Source organism: Danio rerio, chromosome 5 (genome assembly GCF_049306965.1).
Source record: "Danio rerio strain Tuebingen ecotype United States chromosome 5, GRCz12tu, whole genome shotgun sequence".
In the NCBI taxonomy this organism is placed as follows: domain Eukaryota; kingdom Metazoa; phylum Chordata; class Actinopteri; order Cypriniformes; family Danionidae; genus Danio; species Danio rerio.
This window is the reverse complement of record NC_133180.1, coordinates 4819765-4842500: the sequence shown is the minus strand read 5'-3', so window position 1 is coordinate 4842500 and position 22736 is coordinate 4819765. Positions and strand designations below refer to the sequence as shown.

The 22736-nt window shown below is 36.6% G+C and overlaps 1 protein-coding gene across 2 annotated transcripts in view; it reads left to right on the top strand.

Moving 5' to 3' along the window:
• The window catches only part of srrt (serrate RNA effector molecule homolog (Arabidopsis)), a 43818-nt gene that overhangs the window by 16345 nt on the left and 4737 nt on the right, over window positions 1-22736 (top strand). For both annotated transcript variants that reach the window (NM_173238.2, XM_068221086.2), the window contains exons 7-18: window positions 2839-3017; window positions 5903-6019; window positions 8103-8283; window positions 10299-10462; window positions 10570-10631; window positions 11885-11963; window positions 12044-12235; window positions 15872-16042; window positions 17177-17330; window positions 18067-18260; window positions 20644-20800; window positions 20884-20979. In NM_173238.2, coding sequence (NP_775345.2) covers window positions 2839-3017; window positions 5903-6019; window positions 8103-8283; window positions 10299-10462; window positions 10570-10631; window positions 11885-11963; window positions 12044-12235; window positions 15872-16042; window positions 17177-17330; window positions 18067-18260; window positions 20644-20800; window positions 20884-20979 — 1746 coding nt within the window. The remainder of the gene's footprint in view (window positions 1-2838; window positions 3018-5902; window positions 6020-8102; window positions 8284-10298; window positions 10463-10569; window positions 10632-11884; window positions 11964-12043; window positions 12236-15871; window positions 16043-17176; window positions 17331-18066; window positions 18261-20643; window positions 20801-20883; window positions 20980-22736) is intronic.

The following is a 22736-nucleotide window of genomic DNA, read 5'->3' as shown; positions in this document are numbered from 1 at the left end:
CCAAAATAAAAGTTTGTTTTGACATGTATTGTATATTGTGAATATATAAAAACACATGCATGCGTATATTTGAGAATGTTTGCTTATGTTTGAATATATATAAACACAAATTTTTATATCTATGTAACATTGTTTTCTTCACAAATATATATATATATATATATATATATATATATATATATATATATATATAAAACACACATTGTCAAACCAAACTTTTATTTTGGATACGATTTAATCTCGAATGCCCAGCTCTAGTGTAAATATACATATTCAGATTTTATTTAACAGGGCTCCATATTGCGACCGCTTTAGTCGCATATGCGCCCAATATTTTATCTATGCGACCTCAAAATATATTTGGGAGCATTTGTGCGATTGCATATAATTATTGCTGTATGACCAGTTTTCACAGTAAAAGTTCACTGCATGCGTGGATTTAGAAGACATTCACGCATTTAAGCATCTTTGCACCTAAAAACACCGAACACAGTGCTCTGGAATGACAGGAATCAACTTGCTGCAGTAAACAAAGCCCGCAATGCTTGTCCCGCCTTCAAGCTCTTCTTATTGGCCCACTGCGCTAATGGATTGGTTAATATCAGCTGTCAATCACTCAGTTCCGATGACAGAAAGCTGCAGCCTCAAATGTAAAGGTCTGGATACGGGAGAATGAATACAACACTGTTAGATTTAGTTTTAGAAACCGCTTAAAATTACAAACAATGGCACATCTGATCAGTGATCGTGCTGATTGTCAATGCAGCATTTACACTTTTCAAGGAGTAAGATTTAATCGTCACGATGCTGTTAGTCATGCGACTCGGACAGCACCCATGAGAATAGCACAGTTTTTATTGTTAATTCAGTTCATCTCATTCAGGTCAAGCAGGGCCGGTAGCGCATGCAGATTTCTGGTTATTTGTTAGTTTTGATTAGAGTTGATTTCAAATGCAATAAATCTGTTCATATAAATCGTGTGGTAACGCTGCTCATCATTTATGGTGGGTGCGACTAAATTTTGTCTGGTGTGGCTACAATTTTGAAGTTAGGAGCACCGGTGCTACCAAGAAAAAAGGTTAATTTCGAGCCCCGTTTAAATTTCTGTAATATTATTGGATAATTAGCAAATGTTTCGATTTTAATGTATAAATGATTTGGTTCATGTACTATACAGTTCTTAAAGAAATGTTTTCTGTCTTTAATAGATAGCCTATTTTATACAAGAGACTAGAGGTGTGAACCTATACTTGTCTCACGGTTCGGTTACAATTATCATGCCATCGATTCGGTTTAATTCGATATCTCGGTGCATCACGGTGCATTGACGATGCTTTCCATATATAGTGTTATATTTTAGGGGGAGGCTATAACATGCTGTCTGTATAAACACAGACACAGCACCACACTATCTCTCATTCAAACACATACACATAGACAGCACCAAACAAACACATACACACAAACACACACACACACCCACTTAAGCCCTCGCAATATGCGTTTAGCCGGAAGAGCTCGCGCTGAGTGGAGCAAAAAACAAAACAAAAAAAAAAAAAAACAGTTTTCCGACAGTCCCTTACTGAGAGCTCCGCTTCGTGCAAACTCTCCCGGCTAAACGCATTTTGCGAGGGCTTAAAGAGAGCAGAGGTCGAGCGAAAAAATAAATAAAAGAAAGAAAAAGACAGCTGTGAAACATAACCAGCTTTGTCTTTTTGTCGGAAAAACACTTTAGATCTTTGGTTTTTGAATTATTGCCGCTATAACTGAATGTGTCAGGAATATCGAAACAAAACCAACTTCACCGCGCTCATTTCTGGCGCCCCCTGGATGTACAGCGCCCTTAGCATTTGCCTATACTGCCTATACTACTCTGAGTGTTGTAAATACCGGCGCTCACTTCCCTCACGACAGAGCGCATAGGAGATAAATGACATCAGTACATAATAACCGGTTATGTTTATTACTAAACCGATACCAAATTATCCGCGTCTGCATCGCGGTGCACCGAAAACAATTAATTTTGACACCTCTACAAGAGACATTCTTCGTTTACCAAACAAGTGGATCTAATTGGATTTACATTGAAAACCTTAAGTTGGAAAATTATTACTTATGTAATGTGGTACGTTTTGTTACTATACTCTCAAAATCATTCTGCATAAATCTGCAGAATTTATACAAAATGCCATCCAAAAATTGCAAAAAACATCCGCAGATTCTGTCCTGCCCTGCCTGTAACTTTCCCCATGTCATTTATTTATTTGGAAACACTTTACAATAAGGTTCATTAGTTAATGCATTTACTAACATGAACTAATTATGAATAACACATGTACAGCATTTATTAATCATAATTGAACATTTACTAATGCATTATTAACATATAAGTCCATGCTTGTTAACATTAGTTAATGCACCATGAGTTAACATGAACCAACAATGAACAACTGTATTTTCATTAACTAACGTTTATTAACATGAATACTGTAGTAAATGTATTGTTCAGTGTTTGTTCATGTTAGTAAATGCATTAATTAAAATTAACTAATGAACCTTATTGTAAAGTTTGACCATTTATTTATATTTTTAATATCCTCTTTAAAAACACAGTAACTACCACTTATGGACTGACTGAGCAGAATAATTATGTGAATGTATTCACTGACGGTCAAGGTGATTCAAAGTTCCCCGGACGAGTCCGTGTTATTTAGAGGTTGTTATCTATATAACTTACCTTGAAATGTCGAGACTAATCAATCGAGTATTCCAGACAGGGAATTATACAAGTTCCCTCACTGTACAACTCTAAATAAGTGGTTTATTTATCTCCGTCAGCCGTGATAAAGATGGAGGGAGGAGCAGAAAATGACCTGCGCATCCTGGAGCAGCCCAGCGAGGAAGAAGAGGAGCGTGAGAGACTGTCATCTGGTGGAACTCCCTCTGAACCCTCTAAACGGGACGAACCCAAGCCTGCAGATACTGAGAACAAACCCTCAGAGGAAAAAGACAAGATGGTGAGCAAATGCTGCATCATAAAGAAAAGGAAGCAGTCTTGTGATTAGTGGTGTAATGCAGGGATTCCCAAACTTTTTTTTTTTATTCCGGGACCCACCTAGGCAAGTAATTCAATCTCAAGACCCACCATAATATTTTAATATGGAAAAATGGGTAAAAAAAAATGTGTCCATTCAAAGCAGTCAAAAATAAATGGTGTATGGCTTTTTGGATTTTGTGATTTGATATGCACAAAATGAGGCTCGAAGTGCTTTTTGTGGGATGCTGGCTGTAACTCTGATAATTTTTTTGTTGAAAAAGATACTCTTTTCAGAAGAGAATATGATCAACCTTTGATCAAGTCCCTTGATTATGATCAAGCCCCGTCACATCGCAGTAAATTCCACTGCTAGTGTAGTCATAAGAAACTAAATAGCTTTTTGATCGACTACTACAAGCTGGGAAAACGTCAGATAAATATGCCAATGCAATTAACGTTATTGCTGAATTGATCTAATATTTACACATTTACTTGAGGAAGGAATGATGGGCATAGTTACATTAATATTACTATTTTCCATAACATCTATGCCCTTCCATAACATTAGCTGACGTTAAATTTAACAGAGCACTATAATGTTGGGATGTAAAAAATATGGGACAACAACTAGCTTCAAATGATACAATACATAGCAAACGTTAGAAAATATTGACAATAAAAAAGGGTTTAGCCTATTCAAATCAATGGCTTATACAGATATTAAATAAAGCTATAAAATCTATTTTACTTGATTGTATTTGCATATTGATTAAAGTTACTATAGTTATTTAGTGAAGAGCAGCTAGTGAATCTCTTATTGTGTTTTGTTTGATAACAGAGCTGTTAATGTAAGAATGCACAGATCTGTAATGAAGCATTCGACTTCTTCTTTAATAACTGTTTGTGCTCATTTAAGAGAAAATTAGTTGTTTAAAATAAAAGACGCAGGATGGAGCAAAAAAAAAAAAAACAATAAAAAGAAGCACTTTTCCAACGGTCCCTTACTGAGAGCTCCGCTCTGCGCGAGCTCTACCGGCTAAACGCAGATTGCTAGGGGTCAAACGGAGCAGTGCTCTTAATGTCGAGCAAAAAAAAAGAAAAAGACAGTTGTGAAACATAACCAGCTTCGTCTTTTTGTAGGAAACGCACTTTAGATATTTTTAGGGTAAGAGGTTTTTGAGTTATTGCCGTCAATCGTACTGGTTTTGATTCACCGCAATGTAAATATAGCTGCAGCTATGTGACGTTGCGCGACCCATCTTTGACCCACAGTTTGCAAACGCCTGGTGTAATGGATCACACATCTCACCGTTCGGATCACGTTACGGTTTTTTAATCACGGATCGGACCATTTTTCAGATGAGCAGAAAGGGGAGGAGACAAATGTCATTCGGTTTCCATTTATTACAAAAACAGTACTGCAAGAAACTTGGTTTTAACAAACAGAACTGAGAAAATGAAGAAATAATCAGCTGAATAAAAATAATTAGTAAAATGTTTAATACTGTGAAATTGATCTTCGCTACTGTTGCTGATAATGCTAAGTAAATAAATCTAACATAATTCATACAACATATCTTTACTTTTAGTCTTTCTCAATTAAGATTCAGTTGCTCACTCAAAAAACGTCCATGTTTCATTATTAGATGTATCATTTTTGAAGAATTATTCAGTGGCATATTTTTGACGGCTGGTTGTCGCCACTTATTGGTTAAATGTAATTGCTACTACTTTGATTTTTGAGCGTCAAGTTAAAAGCCATAGTCAAGCTTACCTTAAACCAGCGGCGTTGCTAGGGTCGAAAGGGATAAGGGGCTTAATTTACGATTTACTGACTAATTTGCATGTATTCACATTGATATGATGCACATTTGATCGATTAGTTATTTTATTTCACCAAAACTACACACATTTTATACTGTGAAAACAATTATTAAGCTTCATCAGTAGTAAGAACTATTCAGTTTCGCGAAACAGTTGTATTATTACCTCATCAGCTTCAGCCCCTCAAAATAATGAATGAATTATGATGACGGGATTTTTTTAACACCATGTGACAACAGTGCCACTCCCACCTGCCGGTAGAAGCAGGTAGTGCTGAACAGCTGACTATTTAATTACATGACACAAACGCTGCGTTAAGTGGAGTGCATGATGTATGTGCTAATTTTAAGGACTTCGATAACAAAATAAATGTTATACAACCTATTTTTATTTAAGTGCAACAGATTCCAAAAGATCAGGGGCTTTTGACAATACATCAGGGGCTTAAGCCCCCAAAGCCCCACCCTTGCAACGCCACTGCCTTAAACATCAGTGTTTATATATGAACTATTATATATGAACTGTTATCCCAGTACTTCTGTGTTATTTGATTGTTTGTAATTTTATAATAACCAAAGACTAAATCTCTCAAAGGCAGATTTGATTGCAGTGATTTGAAAGATTTAATAAACATGCAAATCACCATCAATTAGGCGTGGGTGTTTGAATTGAGATCCCGATTTCTTTTAAATTGTTTTCTTCTTCGTCGTCTTCTTTTTTTTTTTTTTTTAATGGTTAATTGCGCATCTTACACTTAATGCATTAATGCAGGTTAAACAAGTAGAGAACACACCTTTAATAATCTAAAAGCTATTAGGTTCCTCCACAACACCTTCTTACAGGAATGCCAAAATGCTTTTACACATGCGATTTGTATGACACAAGAGGGGGTCTCTCTGTGATCGTGACAAATTTAGAATTTATCTACAAGTAAATATAACATGAATTATCCGCAAATCGCGTGTTGCGAACACATGATCTGTCAATCGTGATCTGTTACACCCCTAATTGTGATTTGTTCTTTGTAAATTGGGTCTGCAGGAAGAGGGTGAGGAGAGCGCTGAGAAAGACGGAGAAAAGGCTTCTGCAGGAGGAAGTGAAGGAGAGGAGAAAACTGAGAAGGAAGCACCTGCTGAACCAATCCCTGAACCCAAGAAGGTTAGTTTGCCTTGTTTGGGTTGATTTGATATACAGTGGTGGATCATGCACTGGAAAAGTGTAGATACCCTAATAACATGCATTACTCCAGTAGTATAAAGTCCTCCTTTTCAGTTTTACTTGAGTACAAATTTGTTTTATATGTTTTATAAGGTGACCTATTGTGCCAACATCACTTTAAACACAGTTGTGTGGCAGAAGTGTGTGAATATATCCAGCCTCTAATGATAGAAAATGTATTAATTTTATTTTTTAAAATTAGACTTGATCAAAACAGTCTGCAGGAACACTTTAATTGACGTTCTCCCTTTGTACGTGTCATCAGAGGGGGAGGGCCCCGCCCACTAGTGACCATCTCTCCCTTATTAGCATAGGCGTTAGTCTTGTTTTGAATCTGCCACTATGCTGACACACAGGCATTTGCAGCTCCGCTCTCTTTTGAAAAGAGCAAAATCTCATTTATATTTAAAGCGACAGTCAACAAAACGCCACAATTAGGAACAAAGCCTAAAAGGGTCAGTTTCAGAGAGTTAGAAAACATTTTGGTAACACTTTTTATAATAACTACAAACTGAATCATTTACTAAGCATTAGCATCTAGTGAGTTCATTATTTGTTAGGCATTAACTCTACAGTAATAAGTTAGTAAACGGTTTATAACTACTGATACAAATTCTGTATTCTTGACTTATAAGCACATTTATAATGTGCTTAATGATTGTACTTTCATAGTTTGTTAATGATTTATTTTTCATTGCTAAATTATGTATTGCATTATTTATAAACCAGTTATTTAAGCATAGTTGTTTTTAAAGAACATTCAGAATGAGTTAGTAAATGACTAATAAACTATTGAAATCAACGTTTATATATCTTATTATTCAGACATATAGTAATGCTTACTTTGTATATTAATAAACACTTTATTAACTCATTTTCATGCAGTTTTGTAAAGTGAGGACTATTTGTGCGTCATAAATCCCTAATAAATGACTATTAAAGGCTCAGATAAATTCTAAACAGAAAAAAAGAACACAAATGAAATTTATTTATTTATTCAAATAATAACCAACCAACTATGCTTAAATAACTGGTTTGTAAATAATGTAATACTTCATTTAGTAATGAAAAATAAATCATTAAAGTATGGATGTACAATCATTAAGCACATTATAAATGTGATTATAAGTCAAGAATAGAGCATTTGTAGCTGCAGTTATAAACTGCTTACTAATGTTTATTAATGTAGAATTAATGCTTAACAAATAATAAATTCACTATTTGCTAATGCTTAATAAATGGTTTATAGTGTGTAGTTTTTGTAAAGTTACCAACTTTTAATTTTTTTTTATTTTGGTGTTTTGTCCTAAAACTTCACATACACGCATAAGGGACATCAGAGATTTATTTTAGATCTTGCCTGCTTTAAAGTTACATAATAGGTTTGATTTAAGTATGGTATTGATGAACATTTATTTGGCAAGAACAATTTAAATGTCATCATTCAGATCATTTCTGAATCAAACAGGACAATTGTGTCTCTAAGCTGGTAATAATTTGCTGTCCACTATATTTTGTTTGGAATATAGTGAAGAGAAAAGTTAACATTTCTTAAATTAAAAATATGTAAATTAAAGATGCTTAAATGTGCTTAACCCTGGTGTGCTCTTGGGGATGATTTCATCCACTCTGGGGTGATTTTTAAGTCTTAATTTGGCCACAACTTTCTCTGACTGCACAATTGTATTTCCCTTTCGTTCTGTTTGAGTTTGTTTTTGCCCCATCGACTTCTATTATAATGATTCCATGATCAACAGTAAAACTTACACGTTGTACCTCTTCCTAACAGGGAAAACCAGCAACAATAAAGAATGCTTGATTATATGGCTTTGCAATCAAAAATGTCATTATAATGGAAGTCAATGGGGCTAAAACAGCCCCCAAACCTAACCAAAGAGTAGTCAATTTGAACAGTAGTGAGGTGAAAATGCTTAGTAAATGTCCACCACTCTTAATGAACCATCTATTGAGCCAACTTAATAGATGCTAACTTGTTTTCTATCCTGTTTTTTTTTTTCTTCAGCTGAGTAAGAAGAGGAAGAGGAAGCACAGTGGAGACAGCGAGGATGAAGCCAGTGCATCTGAGAGCGAATCTGATTCTGACTCCGACTCAAACTCTCACTGCTCTGAGAAACCCTCGGAGAGAGAGAGAGAACCAGAAGAAGTGGAGGAAAAGGAAGAAGAGGAAGAAGAGGAGGGTGAAGGTTAGTCCCTGGAGCTTCTGACATTGGTGGGATTTCACTCTGAAGGGCTCATCCCTATGCCCTAATCATTTCAGAGGACTTTAGAGCACAGGTGTCAAAGCCAGTTCCTTAGGCTTGTTTGATACCTACAGATAGGTGTGTTGAAGCAGGGTTGGAACTAAACTCTGCAGGGCTCCGGACCTCTTGGAATTGACGTTGGCACCACTAGATTAGAGCAGGGGTCACCAACCCTGTTCCTGGAGAGCTACCTTCCTGCAGAATTCAGTCCCAACCCTGATCAAACACACCTGAACCAATTAATAGTACCTAAAGCAGCACTTGTTAATTTCAACTGAAATGTGCAGGAAGGTAGCTCTCCAGGAACAGGGTTAGTGACCTCTGGATTAGAGCATAGGGATGAGCCCTTCTGAATTTAGAGCATTGTATGACACCAAACTGCTTCCCTGCTCAAAAGGTAGTTCCCCGAAGTGTCCATCAGTTGTATTTTTCAAAATCCTTCATTTTATAGTGCCCTTTGAAGTACTAGTTTTCACTCCCAAGTGCCCTTTGGAAGGCGATATGTCCCGTTTGGAGAGCTAGTTCAAGTTGTTTTAATGACATGAATGCTTTGGCAATACTGACACAATACTGTCATCAAATTAATCAAATACACAGGAAATGAGGGGGGAATAAAAACAAATAATACCTCCTAATAGTTATAATAATTACAGGAATAAAAACTAGATTATTTATATAAGGCACTTAAATTTAGATGAACCTAATTTATTTGATTATTAAATATAATTTGATATTTAAAATTGGAATAGTTTTTTTTATCATTGCACTTTTTTTTTTTTTTTTCATGATCTCAGATGCAATAATAGATTTCCGATCTGACACAAGCCCTATTTAATTGTGCAGATTTTACTTGAGATTTTTGCATGTTTCAATGTGGATTACAAAAAATTACATTTAAATATTAAAACAATCTCCAAATTAAATAAAGTTCCGAAAACAAAAGAAATTGGATCATATAAACAAAGGTTTTTCTTGTGCTTTTTCTATTTGCATTTAGAGGCAGCCACTGCATTTAAATAACCGTTATCAAAACACATGCATCATGAGCAGTTTTCAGTCTAAATCTGACTGAATTCATTTTATAATGTGAAGTTAGGCCCTGTTTACACTAGTGCGTTTTAGTTTGAAAACTGCTTTTTAGATCAAAAACGATCCGCATCCACACTAGCTTTTCACCTAGCATTGCTGAACATATCTCCCTCCACACTACGCCACCAAAAACGTATATCACTGTGAAAACACTTTCCTACGCCGTAAAACATTTAAAGGAAACCGCAGACAAGCCTAACGAGCTAAAGATTTACTCTTTCTACCCATTTCAAATGTCTCAATTTTAATTGTTGTGTTTAAATCGATACTCGGGGCTCGAAATTAACCTTTTTTTCTTGGTAGCACCGGTGCTCTTAACTTCAAAATTGTAGGCGCACGAGACAAAATTTAGTCTCACCCACCAAAAATGATGAGCAGCGTTACCACACGTTTTATATGAACAGATTTATTGCATTTGAAATCAACGATAATCAAAACTAACAAATAAACAGAAATCTGCATGCGCTCCCGGCCCTGCACACACTGCTTGACGTAAATGAGATGAACTGAATTAACAATAATAACTGTGCTGTTCTCACGGATGCTGTCTGATATTGCGCAGATGATATTGACCTGTAACATATTATTTGCATACGTCATCTTAATAGCAGTAACGGTCTTTTCATGAGCTGCAATATTAGTTTCATCTCAGTGAATGCATGCTCTTTAGTGATGGTGAACGCGGTGTCAGTCACACGAAAGACAGCATCGTGACGATTAATTGAAGGATTAAATAACGTTAGAACATCTCGTGCTTAATGTGTGGTCACAATTTCGAGCCCTGATACTCAACCTTTTTGCGGTTCAACATTACATCCCTAGTATTATTGAATGCGGGTTATGATGAGTGTGATTCTGGTCTTTTAAAGCGGCTGATGGAAAGGAGCAGACGGATGAGCAGACGGAAAGAGAGAAGGAAAAAGAGAAGAAAGTAAAGGATGATCAGCCTCCACGTCCTCGACCTCTTCACAGGACGTGTTCTCTGTTCATGAGGAGTATCGCTCCAACAATATCTAAAGCAGAGATCGTGGCTGTGAGTTCACAGAAAACACACACTTTACACTGATAGAGCAGAGTGAATTTTACTGTTGTGGTCTGTGTTACATTATCAAAAGGCTAAATTTCTTTCTATTTTGGCAGCTGTGTCGACGTTATCCAGGATTTATGCGCGTTTGTTTGTCGGAACCACAGCCAGAGCGCAGGTAAGTTGAATTAAAATACAGGTATTGCATTTACAATATAGCATAATGAGATTAGTTCAAAACGCTGGTAATTCACCCAAAAATGAACTTTACTGAAATGAAATAAACTCACTCTTTATGTAGCCTTAAAGGTGCTGTAGGTGATCTTCCACAATGCTAACAGCTTAGCATAAATCTCTGAATCACAGTCCCTCCCCTGCCGTCTGAAGCCACGCCTCCTGAAACACGACCACAGCAAAAGAACCCTCTCATGTGTTAAAGCGACTAGTGCTTGTTCGATGGCCAAACTGACATGCGATTTAAGACCAAATATTCAGAGTTGCATGGTAAACAATATAGGGAGAGACTAGGCGGAATAGGGCTATTTACTTGTGTTTTGTTGTTAAACTAATTAAAATCTACATTTATCAATGCTGTAAAAGGTCCCTTATGATACTGAAAATAGTCTTAAGTCTTTCATTGTAAGATTTTAGTGGCTGAACAACACTTCAGTGAAGATATAAGCCATTTGTAACAACAACATCTAACGTTACATCAGCTTTACGTGAAGCTAAAACCGTTTTAAAGCAGAACATTACCTGTCTAAGAGAAATCCTTCAGACATGGCGTCATCCTTTCTCCAGTGTGCAAAGGTAACTCCAATATTCATTCAGCTTTTTAAAAAGTTTTGATTAAGCAGGTTTTTACCGATCGAGCGTGTGCTTTCTCTCGTGAACGTGCGGCGGACGGCGGATCTGCATACAAAAGGCTGCGCAGTTGTTTAAATCTGCATTTGCTGACAGACAGATTGGGCTACTTATTGGAATTATGATAGATGTCGGTCCGACTCTATTTAATTGGATGAACATTTTTTTTTGTTTTATGCCTTACCCAAAATATCAAAATACATATAAACACATTTAGATCATTTACTGTAATCGATACTATTAGACTGTGAAGAGACTTTCAACCAGCGTAACAACAAATGCTTCTGAAGACAATCACCTACTGCACTTTTAAGTGGTTATAAGCCTATGAGTTTCTTCTGTTGAACACACACAAAAAAAAAGATTTGAAGAAAGCTGCAAACCTGTAACCATCGATGCAAGTGAGTGGTTGCAGGTTTGCAGCTTTCTTCAAACTATCTTATTTTATGTTCAACAGTAGAAACTCAAGCCAGTTTGGAACAAGTGAAGGAAGACTAATGAACCGAGATGTGAGGGATAATAAAGGGCTAAATTTAAAGGCTAAACATTTGCATCTCTGCGCGCCAGGTTTTTCCGCCGTTGTTGGGTGACCTTTGACAGAGGAGTGAACATCAAAGAGATCTGCTGGAACCTGCAGAACATCCGGGTGAGTTTTAGATTCATCAACATAAACATCTGACTCTTCATCTTTATTTCTGGTTGCTGATTCTGTCCTCCTCTGAGCAGCTGCGGGACTGTGAATTGGCTCCTGGAGTTAATCGTGATTTGGCGCGTCGGGTGCGAAACGTCAACGGAATCACTCAGCATAAGCAGGTTCTGCGTAACGACATCAAGCTAGCGGCTAAACTGATTCACGCACTGGATGACAGGGAGAAACTCTGGAGCCAGAAACCCAGAGAAGAGACGCCCACTCTAGAGGTACTGTCACTTCAGGGTTTATACAGCTGGGTTTAACAATTAGGACTGCCCATGGCCAGCGTGAGAGATGTTCGGGACAGTAGAGAGAATTGTTACTGGCCTGATCAGGCCAGTGCTGCCTTGTCATACAATTTTAATTTGCCTTTGACTATGTCAATTGCGTGTCTTAGAATCGAGAAACAATTTGTGCTTTTAAGCCTTTGAATGCTACCTTTTCGTAAACACCGTGTTGCTTTTTGGTTCCTTTTATCTGATTGGGCGTTGTGAGCACGTTATTTTTTTCCACAACCTGGTAAAAACCAGTACAGTGAAGAGATGGCCACATCAAATAATGAGGCTAAAAGAAAACGTCTGCTTCTAACGTTGTGGACGTTTACATGGATACAACACAACGAAAGGAAGTGAATTTTGTATAATTTTCCGTCACTTTTAAGTCAGCCACCTTTTGTTTTGCAATAAAATACCTGCACATTTTCCATACTGCTATATTTTACTGCTAAATATTTAAAATATTTAAATTGTAGATTCGCAGATTATTATTAGGAGAAAGGGCACATGCTGGTGCGTCCTGGTGTGGTTATGCTACAAAATAATAATAAAACGGATATTATTTTTGACACATTATTTCAAATGTGTGGCTAAGAAATAGCTATTTATTTATTTATTTATTTAATTGTTCATCGTTTTATTTATTTTGGTGGAGCCAGTGAAAATTTTGGCAGGGCAAGTAAAAATCTGAACCACTGCATTGAATCCTGTACAGTTAATGAAAACCTGGAAAATGCATGGTTCAATTTTGTCATGGCATTTTCCAGGCCTAGAAATGTTTCAGGAAAACCCACAAAGTCTTGTAAAAGTCATGATTTAATTTACCAAATATCTGTATTCTCGAATATAGTGTCATCTTTTCTGTCCTTGGCCAAAAACATGCTCTCATATTGTTAATGCCATGTAAGCGTAATCTAAATAAATTTGACATTGATATAAAAATACATTTAAACTAAATAGATTGTTGCGTGTTTTATGATATGCTGTAATAAATTTGAACATGCATTGTTTTTCTTATTATTCACCACGTATACGTAGACATTACATAAAACATTAGGTCATGAACATTTACTGGAAAGTCCTGGAAAATTCATGGAATTTCAGTAGTAAAATGTGTATGAACCCTGTCACTTTCACAGCTTCAGACTTTTTAAATTTATTTATTTATTTTTTCCTCAAATATTGTCAACTGAGAGCTATCATTTGTTGAGCCTTGTGCACACCAGGTGCCTGTTTCAGTAAGGAGGTTCAACTTAAACTTGAACTCTGAGTTGATTTACAGAGAGGTTAAAAACTCGTTGTTTTGGGTTTCAGAATCGCTGATCTGAGATGGGTCAATCAACTTTGAGTAGACCAACTCAGAGTTAAGCGCGCACACCGTGACTATTAAAAGGCATTATCAATGCAGCGCAGATGTTACGAGTGACCATGGCTACATCTGTGAGATCAGCATTTCTTTCTCCAGCTGAACTTGATGTGCTCATGCAAAGTTATAGCAAATATGACCATATATTTAAAAAGCAACACCACTGCATCAGTGCGGGAAACCATAGCTGCTCAAGTTAATGCGTAATTTTACATTTAAAGTATTTAAATATTTAAGTATAATATAATAAGCATTGTTATGTGTGATGTTTATAACATTTTTACACATTTGCACTTGTGTGTCTGCCTCTATTATTGATCAAGTGATAGAGGTTGAGAAGACATTTACAATGTAAGCAGAACTAAACAATAGTTTTTAGAAAGAATAATAATCCCATAAATCTAGTAACAGCACATGTGCCTGTCGAAGGTCAGTGTAGGCAATAGCTATGTTTCCATCCAAAAATATTAATTAAATTTATGTGCAAAACTGGAATATTGTATAAAAGGCGTGCGAATAAAGCAGCGTTTACATCCAACAAGTCAAACAACACAAAATCGTCACTTCCTGATTAACTGGTGCCAAATTTCAACAGTAAAACTGAATTTACTGTCGTAGAAGAAGCTGCGTCAATCTTTTCCTTATTTAATAAATGTACTTGCGCCTCAGAAGATAATGCTTACACACAATGAACACGTGCGGGCGTTTGAAGCCATGAGACGTGGAGAACAGACGCTCTGCACACTGTGAAGGTCATTAATAATATAATAACATTAATACTGAAACAGTTAAGACGTTTTAGAATGAGCAAAACAACATTTCAGATGTGTTAGAGTGCTCAGCCTGCTGGTTTGTCCATTCACACACATTTTCATCATCATATGATCTCTTATAACAAACCTTTATTAATGCTCATACTTTAATTTGTTTAGTAAAAGTGTTTCTACCGTAGTTTAGGCTCCTCTTTTCTTATAGAATAAAAGTTTATCCTACTTTGTTATGTGCGTTTTTTTATGCATATTTTCAAAAGTTATGTGCATCATAACGTTTCCATCAATTGTTTTTATGCGCATCTCCAAAGTGAGCACTAAAATAGGTAGGTGGAAACGTAAGGCTAAGGTGAGATATACCGCTTTGTTTAAAAAAAAAAAAAAGTGGAGGAGACCGACAGACCGACAGACACTCTGAGTTTAGAGAATAAAGCCTGCTCCTGACCAGGTTAGGTTCACAGATTAAGTGACCACAGTAACTGACTCTGAGTTAAAGTGACCTCTCTTTCAGAAACAGGCTTGACTTATCCTGCTTTCTTCAGTTTAACAAACCTGCCATTTTGAAACAGAAAACCCAGAGTTTCTCTCATTTCAGGGTTAAAATACTCTGAGTTTTCACTTAACCTCTTTCTGAAACGGGCCCCAGATTATTTATCGCTTGTGCCTAAATAGATGGTTCACCCTAAACTGAAATTCATTTACTCACTTTGTTCCAAACCAGTCAAAAGATTCTTTATTATGTTGAACACAAAAGAAGATATTTTAAAGAATGTTGGAAACCTGTAACCATTTACTTCCATAGTATTAAATTAAAATTTACTTATAGCGCTTTTTACAGTTAATTATTGTCCCAAAGCAGCTTCACAAACGGTGCACATCATTAAGGAATTGTGTATAAAGATGGCAGTAGATAAAAGTAGTTAACCTGCAGTTATACAGCCTATATAGTGCCTTTCCAAAAGAAATATTATTTACATGTAATGATAATACATATTTAATGAAGTATATGTGTTTGTGGTCCTCAGTAATATTCGTAATATAATTATTACAATATTGCACGTGTTCCATATTAGTAGGAAAAACAAATACTATGAAAGTCAATGGTTGCAGGTTTCCAACATTTTTCAATATATTTTCTATTGTGTTCAACAGAAGAAAAAAAAACTCACAGGAACAAGAGGAGGATGAGTAAATGATGGTGACCTGGGTGATTTTTCAAAAGCGATGAGCAGATTAAATACGCAAAATCACTGTGACATTTAGATGGTGATTAATGTAAAACAGAAATACAATGATACACAAGATGGCACTGTGCAGTATTACAAATCTGACAGTAATAGTCACCCTCAGGTTTTTTGCTAGTGTGTTAATCACATAAAGCTTTTCCACTTCTGATTAACCTCCATTATGCACAAGCCTTTCTTTTTCTGCTTTTCTCTTAATGTCCTGAAGCTTCCTGCTCAAAACCCCATTCTGAAGAACATCACTGATTACCTGATAGAGGAAGTGAGTGCGGAAGAGGAAGAGCTTCTGGGAAGTGCCGGAGGAGGCGACTCTGAAGATGGATCCAAAGAGGGAAACCCCACTGAGATTACTGTGGAGAGAGATGAGAAACTCGTCAAGGTCAGAAAAACAGAGTGAAAGTGTCATCATCTCACCCAAACACAGGATAATGCTCTAAATTATATTTCGCATTGGGGAAATTCTGTATTCAATTCAATTCATGGTTATTTATATAGCGCTGTACAATGTAGATTATTGTTGAAATTTTTGTTTACAATTATAAATGATGGTTAAAAGGGATGGTTTACCCCGAAATGTAATTTGCTCACTATTTACTTGTATAAGTGTTTATTTTTTTTGTAATTCAACATTTTTTATTGTTCAACTGCCAAGAAGAAAGCACACACTTCACCCTACACATAAATATGATACATGTTACATATTCAGCCACGTACACCAAGAAAATTCAACAAAGAATAACAATGTATAGCAAACATATATGGAAATTAAGGTTGTGGTACCTTTGAATGTGCATACTCAATTATCCTAATTTTAAATGTTGCCAAAGATTATCCCAATTTCTATGTACTTCTCCCTCATTGTTCAATCTCCCCAGCATACATTCGTATGATGCAATTTCAATCATCCCATTAATCCACTCCCTTATTTCTGGCATTCTGGGACACTTCCAGTTATGTAGTATCATCCTAGCAGCTGTAATGCATCCAATCTTGAGAAGTTGTATGTGTTTCTAAACTTTTATGATTTTTTTTATAGTTAGACTACAGGTGAACAGTGTAAAGCAGGGGTGTCCAATCTCGGTCCAGGTGGGCCGGTGTCCCTGCAGGGTTTAGCTCCAACTTGCCTCAACACACCTGCCTGGATGTTTCAAGTATACCTAGTAAGACCTTGATTAGCTTGTTCAGGTGTATTTGATTAGGGTTGGAGCTAAAATCTGCAGGACACCGGCCCTCCCGGAACAAGTTTGGTGACCACTGATGTAAAGTGTAGTACAGTATGTTTTGTACAATGATACCTTCAGCTTATCTGTACAGAAGCTAAATTTGGGTGGAAGTAGTTTTACATCATGAACATCATCATCAGTCAAGTGCTCAGTAATAAAATGACCATGATATTTACTTTAGCACACACAGTAACACTCTTATTGCATAGCCTAAAAACTGTAAAATGAAAACTTGTCTTCTTTTGTGTGTACAAGTTTAATGAAGTGTATTTGTGTTGGTCTTCTCTCAGGTGTTGGACCGTCTCCTCTTTTATCTGCGTATTGTACACTCTATTGACTATTACAACACCTGCGAGTACCCGAGTGAGGACGAGATGCCGAACCGCTGCGGGATCATCCATGTGCGAGGGCCCATTCCCCCAAACCGCATTACTCTCAGAGAGGGTACGTGCTGCAGTCACTGCTGACCACTTAATATCAAGGTTTCCGCGGGGTCTTACGTCTAAAATTTAAAAATCGAAATTTAAGGGCTTAAATAGTCTTAAATTCACTGTTCTAGGTCTTAAATATTTTTGCACAGGTCTTATTTTTGAGATGTCCATGTAACGCTACATCTAATGCTCATTTAAATGATTTTTTTTGTTGTTGTTGCTTGGTTTTTGTGGTGTTGTAGTTCTTTATTTCACTAGTCCTATTGTAATTCGCGGTATTACAACTACAAAATGGTCAACTGGCACTAGCCAATCAGCTTTCTGTTATTAAACTCTGTGGCAAATGTGGCGTCATCGCGGTGTATGCGGAAGTTCGCGTTGAATGCGTGCGATATGATTTCGGCCGCACGGGCCTTAAGGGTTTATAAAATTACGCTCCTATAAATAATGAAAAAAATAGAGTGTAATATAAAACTAAAGACATTTTATTTGTCTATATGACATAATTCATCATATTGCATAGCCCTAATGAGATGCATTCTAAAGCAGCTGTATTGTGGTATTTAGATATATTTGTTTGCTTAAACATTTAAAACATGCATGAATGAGAACATGAGGAAAAAAAGCTATTTCTGCCTCAACCAATGGCTAAGCATTTGTGTCAGGACTAGCATTAGATTAAGAATCTGCGCTCTTCATTAAATTGTGTGTAACAGAAATTTGCGGTTCTTTCTTTGTCTTCTTTATAGTGAGTGACTGGCAGAAGACTTTTGAAGAGAAAATGGGACCCTTGTTCAGTGTGAAAGAAAACCTGTCTGAGGACGAAGCGGCGAAAATGGGCCGCAAAGACCCAGAACAGGAAGTGGAAAAGTTTGTGGTGGCCAACACACAGGAACTGGGCAAAGACAAGTGGCTCTGCCCTCTAAGTGGCAAAAAGTTTAAGGTATGTGATTAAAACACGTCCTGTAAAACTGGTTTAAGAATATGAATAATCTTTATGTATAACAGGGTTTATGCAGGAATGCTTTCAAAACCTTTTTAAGACTATTTAAAGACCTTCTCAGAATATTTTAAGACCTCATCGCCACTTCAAGTTCTAATCCGTATCAAACTTTTAACCTAATAAACCGTTCTTAATAAACACTTGTAGTTAAATAAATAAATGGAGCACAACAGTGCAACAGAACTCGGATAAGCTCAGAAGAAACAAAGCTTAAAGATTAAATTACGTGGTTGTTTTCAGCGATAGATTAAACTTGTCTTTCTCCAACCAGGAGTACACAAAATTACACACTCTATGGTTTACGCATTTCATCAACTTCCCGCGTTTGTTGCAAATTACGTGACATCACCCGGACGGAGGAGCTTGATTGGACGTGCCCCAGCCTGAACTAATGGCATGGATCAATCCTGCCGTCGTTAATATTAGGGGGAAATTAAATATATTTAGGCTTTTTTGGAGTCTTTGGACAACATTTGAATAAAATTAAACCGTGATTAAGACTTTTTAATACCTTTTAAGGGCCTTAATTTTCATAATTTTTTCATAATTGATTCATCAACCTTTCATACTTTTTAAGACCCTTGATGATGTGGATTTCTTTTAGAGCTCCAGTTTTATTCTCTACATTTTAACATGTTTTTTTTTTTTTTTTTTTTACGGTTGTCACAGCATTTTCTCGTTTTTTTCATTCATTCATTCCAGAAGCTGCCCGCCACTGTCTCCTTCACATGCATTACCCTGTTTTAAAGATTATTTGACAGAATTTTACAAGAAAGTACAAATTCAGCCTTTCTACTTATGTCGAGTTCAGACTGCATGATTTTCAAAGCAGTGGTGTCACAGATGTTTTCACATTGCATGACTTTACTATAGGGAGAATTGCCGACAACTTCGTCCAAACTACGTCTCACAGCCAAAAACACGTCGTATATCTTTTGTAATTAACTACATAATGAGAAAGAAGCCTTTAATGGGGTAGAACATGTACATATTTGCTTACCTGGGTTTTAAGGGAATTAGCCATTTCTCCTCAACCTTGATAATAAACTAATTTCTTTCTGTATGAAATGTCAAACAGACACAGTTGCTCCTGAGTCTTGTCAAACCTCCTCTAGTTTTTCCTCCATTTCATGGGTCCAAATAAACCGTAAAAGAGCGCTTTTAACTTCTCCCCCAGCCTCCCGCTAGCCTGCAGCAGGTATACACACACACACACACGCACACACAAGTGAAAGCTGCTCTCTCATTGGCTGTAGGCGATCGCTGATGTTATTTTCAGTCAAAACTCAATTCACACGGCATGATTTGAATCGCCGACAGCTCCAGATATTCAGCACGCCAAATATCTCACAGGCATCGGCGACTCATCGGCGATTCTCTCAGATCGCGTCTTTGATAGTTCATACTGTGTGATTGTCACTCACGTGCACGAGCAGCGATTTACCTATGATTTTAGGCATTTGTCGGCGATTTCTCAAAAACTGTCAGCGAGCCAAAATCAGGGCTAAAATCACGCAGTCAGAACTAGGCCTTAGAAGCTTTTTTTTTTTTTTTTTTTACTAGCACTACATTTAGTGAAAATTTGACAGATTAATAATGTTATGAGACCAACATTTTAATTACCACTGACATACAGGATGAATCCGTTACATCAGCGCTCAACTTCATTTTTGACCATCTATATTTCCGTCTTACCTCTCATCCGAACATGTAGTTTGTTAAATCACCCTGCACTTATCCAGATCTTGTCTGGTGATAAACAGATGTTAAAGTGGTCACACTTGGTCTTATGTAAACAGTACATCCATGAAACAATAAAAGAACAGACCTTTATAATGAGTATATAAACGAAGATGAATCAAATGAGTTTCCACCACACAGATTTTTGAATGAAAGTGGGGAAAACCCTGTTTATCAAAATACCTGTAAACATGTGGACATGGCCTAAATATTGAAAACCACATTTTAAAGTTGTCCAGATTATGTTCTTCGCAATTTTGAGGTATTTATGGAAGTAAATCTGCAAAATTACTTCGTTTAAAATAACCTTTAATATTATAATGAATTTATGACATGGAAAAAAATACATAAGACGTAACAGACTTGAACATACGGTTTTGTGGTCCAGGGTCACCTTTTAAATGTAAAATAACTGTCAAATCTACTATGTAAAAGCCAATAAAGCTGATATGGTGATAAATAAATGATACTATTACTAAGCAAAAATTATAAATCCAATTTATTAAGCTTATTATTTTTAGTTTCCAGTTTAGGGAGTAAATCAGTAAAGCTGATTCTACAATCTCTCTCTCTTTCTCTCAAGGGCCCAGAGTTTGTGAGGAAGCACATCCTGAACAAACACGGGGACAAGATTGAGGAAGTAAAGAAAGAGGTGGTGTTTTTCAACAACTTCCTAATGGATGCTAAAAGACCATGCATCCCGGAGATGAAACCCCCACCCCATCCAGGCCCAGGACAGGGTAAAGCATATGGAAATCTGCTGCATTTGGTGCTGAAAGCTGCTGATGTGAAATGAACATGGAGTTTGCTTTAATTGTTTTAGGAGTGCTGTCACCCGGTGGTCTTCCCTTCCCACCGCAGGGTCCTCAAGGTCTCATGGGTTTTGGTCAGCCCAGACCTCCACTTATGGGTTATGGAGGTGAGTGTTGGCTAAAATAGTGGAATTATTATTCAGGCTGTCTTATTATGCAGGGTCTTAAAGGTCCTGTGAAGTGCTTTAAATGTGCATTTTTTTTTTTTAATTCGATGTTTAAATGTTTATTGTCATTGGTCAGCTGTCAGAAAGCCTCGTAATGTTTGGTGAATTTGTTTATTTGTTTAAAAACCAATTTAAGATAATTAAATTTAATAAAACTATCTTTATCTTTAATAAAACTAATATTTTTAAAACTAAAAAGGTTATGTTTACATAAAACATGACAATGATGCCATCTAGGGTTGGGCATCTAAGCTATAATGCCGATCCGATACGCATCTCGATATAAAGAATACGATCCGATATTAGCGATACATTTGTGACATATTGCGATTGCAACACGATACGATTTACACCCATATCACGATACAATGCGATATTTCAGCACTAACTAATTAGATCAAGTTTATGAGATTATGTGAAAAAGGATGCTGTGCCATTGAATGAGTTTGATTGATTATTTATTAACCAAGCAAAACCAAGACTTTTTTTTACAAACTGGCTTTTCTCTCAGAGCCAGAGTGTCAGTTTACAGTAGAGAGCCATTTTAGAACATATAGCACATATTATTTAAGTATTTTCAAGATAAACAGAATGTATAAGTGCAATATATATTAAAATATATATATTTGCACTCTTTCAACATAAAGGTTTAGCATTGCACAACAAGAATTGTGATTTAACTTTTCAACTATGAAAACAAGTTTTACAAAGATATATTTTGCCACTGAATATTCAAAACTTAAGGTCGTGAACTAGCAGTGTTATGCTGCTTTGAAACATCACTGTCACTGTAAACAACAGGCTAATAAAAATATAACAAACCAGCAATCTTCTTGCTGTGAGGTGGTCAAACTACCCACTGTGCCACCGTGACACCCAATTATTTTTATCATTATTATTAATATTATTATTATAATTAAATAAAAATTAACAGAAGGAGGTGTTCAAAACCTTCGTTCTCCGTGACACTAGGCTGAATAAATATCTTTGCAGATGAACAGGGCCGGCACGTCCATAGAGGCGACCTAGGCGGCCGCCTAGGGCGGCAGTACAGAGAGGGCGGCGTCCGCAACAACTCACCCCAACATGTCTGTCCTATCATGTCGTCCATCCTTAAATCCATAATGTTGCCATACTTAAGATTTAAAACTCAGTGGGGAATAAAATGTTTGTTTTGCTTCTCGCGCTTTCTGAGGGCGCTCCACTAGCTTCATCCGCACACCTGATACACTGAGTTGTAGTGTAAGTGTACACATCCGCAAATCCGTTGCTAAGGCTTACTTTATGTAGGTCAATTAAATTATGCGCCAAAAACAGGTTGACAACACTTGTTAATAAATAAAAAATACATTCTATATTAAAAATATAAGCTGTATCTTGGAAAAACCGATGCATCTCGCAAAAACCGATGCATCTCGATTTGCTTCCAAAATTTCATTCATCCTCTGCTGCTCAACCGATGCACTCGCATCGTGCACGCGCATGACCGCGTATCGATACATATCGATTAATCTTCCCATCCCTAATGCCATCGCATAGGCTTTACGTCCATAATTTTAACTGCTTGTTAATATATTGAGTCAACAGGCTTCAATGTCGATAAAGAGGCTTGTGACCAATATGTAATGCAATACGTCAAGTGAGAGAATATCATTGTGTGCATGTATAATTTTGCAGTGTGATATGTTAAAAACCTT